Source organism: Eimeria acervulina, genomic scaffold (assembly GCF_000499425.1).
Source record: "Eimeria acervulina Houghton genomic scaffold, Eah_scaff328, whole genome shotgun sequence".
In the NCBI taxonomy this organism is placed as follows: Eukaryota; Apicomplexa; class Conoidasida; order Eucoccidiorida; family Eimeriidae; genus Eimeria; species Eimeria acervulina.
Genome location: NW_013549879.1, coordinates 29,362 through 34,417, shown reverse-complemented (window position 1 = coordinate 34,417; position 5,056 = coordinate 29,362). Strand labels below are relative to the sequence as shown.

The window sequence follows — 5,056 nt, the reverse complement described above, 5'->3', positions numbered from 1 at the left end:
AATCAGCAACAACAGCAACAGCAAGAGCAGCAACAGCAACTACAGCTGCTGCTGCTTGTGTAGGAACAGCAGCAGAAGATTACTGAAGGGGGAGACTGCTGCACATATACTTAGCTTGACATCTTTGCTGCGCATCTATGCTGCTGCTGCTTTGCTGCTGCTGCCGCCGCAGGCTGGCAGCAGCAGCAGCAGCAGCAGCAAACTTTACAAGCGCATTTCTTTTTAACTCCCACAGAAGAAAATATATTTTTGTTATGTAATTTGGTAGTAAATTATAGCGGTGCTGCAACTGCAGGGTTTGTGCATTGTGTAGGGCAACTTGCAGCTGTTGCTGCTGCTGCTGCTGCTGCTGCTGCTGCTGCTGCTGCAGTTATCTCTACCTCTTTAGGGAGGTCTCTAACAACTCTTTCTCTGAGCTGACGGCTACCTGCTGCGGCCAACTGCAGCAGCCGCATTACTCCTGGCTGCTGCTGCTGCAGCAGCACTTGCTGTTGCAGCAACTGTTGCTGCAGCTGCTGCTCCAGCTGCTGCTGTTGCTGCTCCTCTACTCCCCAGTTGTAGGCATGCAGCTCTGCTGCAGCGCTGCCTCCCCACATCTGCTGCAGCATGCGATGCTGCTGCTGCTGCTGCTGCTGCAACTTACTCGCAGGTTGTTGCTGCACTTGAAGCTGCTGCTGCTGCTGTACCTGCTGCTGCTGCTGCTGCACCTGCTGCTTCTGCTGCTGGGGCCCCACAGCAAGCTCATGTGGTGTACTGCCAGCAGCAGCAGCAGGCAGCAGCGGCTGCACTGGAGGCGCGTCGCAGCAACTAACGCTGCAGCACCCATCCTCCAGGGGCTCCACATCGTTAAACTGCAGCAGCTGCTGCTGCTGCTTCTGCTGCTGCTGCTGCTGCTGCTGCTGTGCATGCATTTGCTGCAGCAGAGTTGGCGCAGCTGTAGTGCCTGAGGTGCTCTTCACACTCCCAAACGAAGGCTGAGGCCCACTCAGAGCAAAGCACTGCAGCAATCCTTGCTGCTGCTGCTGCTGCTGCAGCTGCTGCTGCTGCAGGTGTTGTTGCTGCTGCTGCTGCCGTTGCTGCAGCTGTTGCTGCTGCTGCACTTGGTGCTGTTTCGTGGGTTGAGAGAACTGCGGTGTGCAGTTACTGCCGGGGGAAATTTGCTGCTGTTGCTGCAACTGCTGAAGCAGCAACTGCTGCTGCTGCAGCTGCTGTAGCTGCTGCTGCTGCTGCTGCTGCTGCTGCAGCTGTTGCTGCTGGAACTGTTGCTGCTGCTGCAGCACATCAACGTTAGGGGCAACCGGCAGCCTGCATAGCCTGCTGCAGCAATGATTCTGCTGCAATGAGGCCTTCTGCTGCTGCTGCATTTGCAGTTGCTGCTGCACTTGCTGCTGCAGCACCAGCAGCTGATCTCGCTGTGGATTCAAAAGGGTATGAAAGGCGACGCTGCTGCTGCTGCTGCTGCTGTTGTGCTCTGTCCCGAGCTCTGGTGTATGAGCAGCGCAGCACCGTTGCCCTTGGAAAAGGAGCCGCTCCTGCTGCAGCTGCTGCTGCTGCAGTTGCTGCTGCTGCTGCTGCATCTCCTGCAGTTCTGGATGCAAAAGCTGCAGATGCTGCTGCTGCAGTTGCTGCTGCTGCAGTCGCTGCTGCTGCTGCAGCTGCTGCAGCTGCTGTTGCTGCTGCAGGTACTGATGGCTAATAGGTGCCTGAAGGTGCTGCAGCTGTAATTGTTGTTGCTGCTGCTGGAATTGAAGCTGCTGCACTTGCTGCTGCTGCTGTTGCTGCTGCCACGGCACACAAGAGAAGCACTCAGGTACAGACAAAAGCAGATTTACTGTACTGGGCTGCTGCTGCTGCTGCTGCTGCTGCGCCCCAAGCTGCTCCTGGTGATGCAGCCGATGTTGCTGTGGCAGCTGCTGCAGCTGCTGCTGCAGCTGTTTCTGGTGCAGGTGCTTCTGCTGCTGCATATGCTGCTGCTGCTGCTGCTGCTGCTGCTGCTGCAGCAAAGGGGCCTGGCACTGATGTTCAACACGCAAAGACTCAAACTGCGCGTTGCTGCTCTCTCCGTAAAGCCATTCCTGCTGCTGCTGCTGTTGCTGTTCCTGTGTTTCCTGCTGCTGCTGCTGCTGCTGCTGCTGCTGCTGCGGCTGCTGTGTTTCCTCCTGCTGCTGTGTTTCCTCCTCCTGCTGCTGCTGCTGGTGCGTCTCTTGCTGCAGCTGCAGCAAATCATCTGGGGACAGTGTGCGGGCGCTGTCGCAGATGAGCATTCCCCTGCTGCACTGTAGGTCTGCTGCTGCTGCTGCTGCTGCTGTTTCTGCTGCTGAAGCCGGAAGCTTGAGTAGCTGGCGAGTGGTGGGGGCTGCTGGGCTCCAACTGTTGTTGTAGCTGCTGCTGCTGCTGCTGCTGCTGCTGCTGTGCGTCACTGCAGCGGGCATCAGCAGCACAACGTGCTTCCTCGGGCAATTCTGGGGCTTCCTCTGGGTGAGGAGCACTCGGGGCTGCTGCTGTTGCTGCTGCTGTTGCTGCTGCTGCTGCTGCTGATCTGTCTCCTCAGGTGCAGCAGCAGGCTGATGGCTGGCAAAGCCTGCTGCTGCCGATCCTGCAGCAGCAGCAGCAGTTGGGGCCTGCGGTGCCTTGGATGCTCCCGCGGTGTCTTGACATGTGACTCTGTGCTGCTGCTGCAGTTGCTGCTGCTGCAGGTGTTGCTGCAGCAGGTGCTGCTGCTGGCGGCGCCTTTGTAGGCAACAGTGAACTGCAGCAGCAGTTTTAGCCGCAGCAGCAGCAGCTGCTGCTGCTTCAGCAGGAGGTAGACCTGCTTCTTGGGAGGCATTCGTCTGACGCTGCTGCAGAGGCAGGTCGCCTTGATCAGCAGCAGCAGCAGCAGCAGCAGCAGAATGACGGCCCAGCAAGCAAGGAGGAAGCTGTCTTCTGCTGCTTTGGGGGGGCGTCAGCACATCAAAGCTTCTTAGAGACCCCGCAGAGAGGCTGCGATCCCCGTGCGGTGTATGTGCAGCTGAACCTGCAGCAACAGCAGCAGCAGCAGCTGCTGCTGCTGCTGCTGTTGAGGCTGCTGCTGCTGGAGGCCGAGGGCAAACCCCAGGGACACCACGAGCAGGCGTCAGGCAGCAGCAGCAGCAGCAGCCTTTGGCTGCTGCTGCTGCTGCTTCCGCTCCAGCCTCAGCAGGTGATGCTGCAGCTGCTGCTGCTGCCGCCTTACAAGTCTGCTGCTGCTGCTGCTGCTCCTGCCTGCTTGCTGGAGATAGCTCGCTGCAGGAGGTGCAGCAGCAACGCATGCACAACTGCGTCTGCTGCTGTTGCTGCTGCGCAGACAGCTGCTGCGTTTTTACTGGACCTTGCTGTTGTTTCTGCTTTTGCTGTTGCTGCTGCTGCTGCTGCTGCAGTTGCTGCCGCCGCATGCAGAGCGCTCGGTGCTTCTGGTGTTGCCTGGCGGGAACAGCCGAATGCCGAGGGCAGCGACCTGCTGCTGATGCGGTTGCTGCTGCTGGTGCTCTTGCTGCTGTTGCTGCTGCTGCTGGCTGCTGCTGCATGCTCTGTGGCGATACGGCGGCTGGCGCTGGTGCTGCTGCTGCTATTGCTGCTGCTTTTCGTGCAGCAACAGAAGCTGCTGCTGGAGGTTCTGCCGCCGCAGTAGCTGCTGCTGTTGCTGCTGCTGCTGTTGCTGATTCTGCAGCAGCAGACAAATGTTTTGGGGCCTGCAGCTCTTGTGAGTTCTTCCGTGCAGCAGCAGCACGCGCAGCAGCAGCACGTGCAGCAGCAGCACGCGCAGCAGCAGCGCGTGTAGCAGCAGCAGCAGCAGCAGCAGCAGCACGCTGTGGGCTTTGCGTCATGCACTGCTGCCTCTGGCTGGCGTTGTTTGGGGCGTTGCTGCTGCAGATGCTGCTGCTGCGGCTGCTGCTGCTGTTGCCGCAGCTACGATGTAGGCAGCTTCCTGATGTCTGGCCCGAGGTAGGCGATGCAGCAGCAGCAGCAGCAGCAGCAGCAGCAGCACGAACTGGGGGCCGCCGAGGGCAGAGAGGCTCCCTGCTGCAAGCTCGAGGCAAAGGCGGCCTTGGAGGTTTTGCTGCTGCTGCATCTCTTGCTGCTGCAGTGCCTTTCGCTGCTGCAGAGCCTTGTGCTGCTGCGGCATCTTTGGCTTCTGCAGCATCATTTGCTGCTGCTGCGCCTTGTGCTGTTGCTGCATCTTTTGCTGCTACTGCATCTTTTACTGCTGCAGTGCCTTTTGCTGCTGCAATGCCCTGTGCTGCTGCAGCATCTTTTGCTGCTGCAGCATCTTTTGTTGCTGCTGCGCCCTGTGCTGCTGAAGCATCTTTTGCTGCTGCTGCATCTTTTGTTGCGTCTTGTGCTGCTGCAGCATCTCTTCCTGCTGCCGCATCTTTTGTTGCTGTTGCAGCATCTTCTGCTGCTGCTGCAGCATCTTCTGCTGCTGCAGCGTCTTGTGCTGGTGCAACATCTTTTGCTGCTGCAGCGCCTTGTGCTGCTGCAGCATCTCTTGCTGCTGCAGCATCAGCAGAAGTTGCTGCAGTAGCAGCAGCACCCTTAGACTGAGCGGAACGCAGAGCTTTTCGCCGGGCAGCAGCAGCAGCAGCAGCAGCAGCAGCAGCAGCAGCAGGAGCAGCAGACGCCTCCCTCTCTGTCTCTGCCAGCAAGGCCTCCCACAGGCTTCCAGCAGCAGCAGCAGCAGCGCATTCAGAAGCCACACGAACTTGCTGCTGCTGCTGCACCTGCTGCTGTTGCTTTTTCTGCTGCTGCTGCTCCTTCTGCTTCATCTGCCGCTGCTGGGTTGTGCCTGCCGCAGCAGCAGCAGCAGCTTTATCAGGCTGCTGTTCTCGATTTTGCTGCTCCTTTTGCTGCTGTTGTCTTTCTAATGCTGCCTGCTGCAAATCACGGGCGGCAGTCTGCTTCTGCTGCCGTTGTTGTTGCTGCTGCTGTGGCTGCTGCTGCTGTTGCTGCTGCTGCTCGCGGCGCAGCCCTGCGACAAAATGCAGATGTCTCTGGAGGCGCAGCAGCAGCGTCGAGCGCAGAGGGACGCCTGCTGCTT

The 5,056-nt window shown here is 59.1% G+C and overlaps 1 protein-coding gene across 1 annotated transcript in view; it reads right to left on the bottom strand.

The window, feature by feature from the left end:
- Positions 1-272: 272 nt before the first annotated feature.
- Positions 273-5,056, bottom strand: part of EAH_00033180 (hypothetical protein, conserved) — a gene marked incomplete at both ends in the record, with an annotated part of 5,079 nt that continues 295 nt past the window's right edge. Inside the window, one exon of the mRNA XM_013395921.1 lies at positions 273-5,056. This exon is cut by the window's right edge and continues 295 nt beyond it. Within this exon, the coding sequence (XP_013251375.1) occupies positions 273-5,056 (4,784 nt within the window).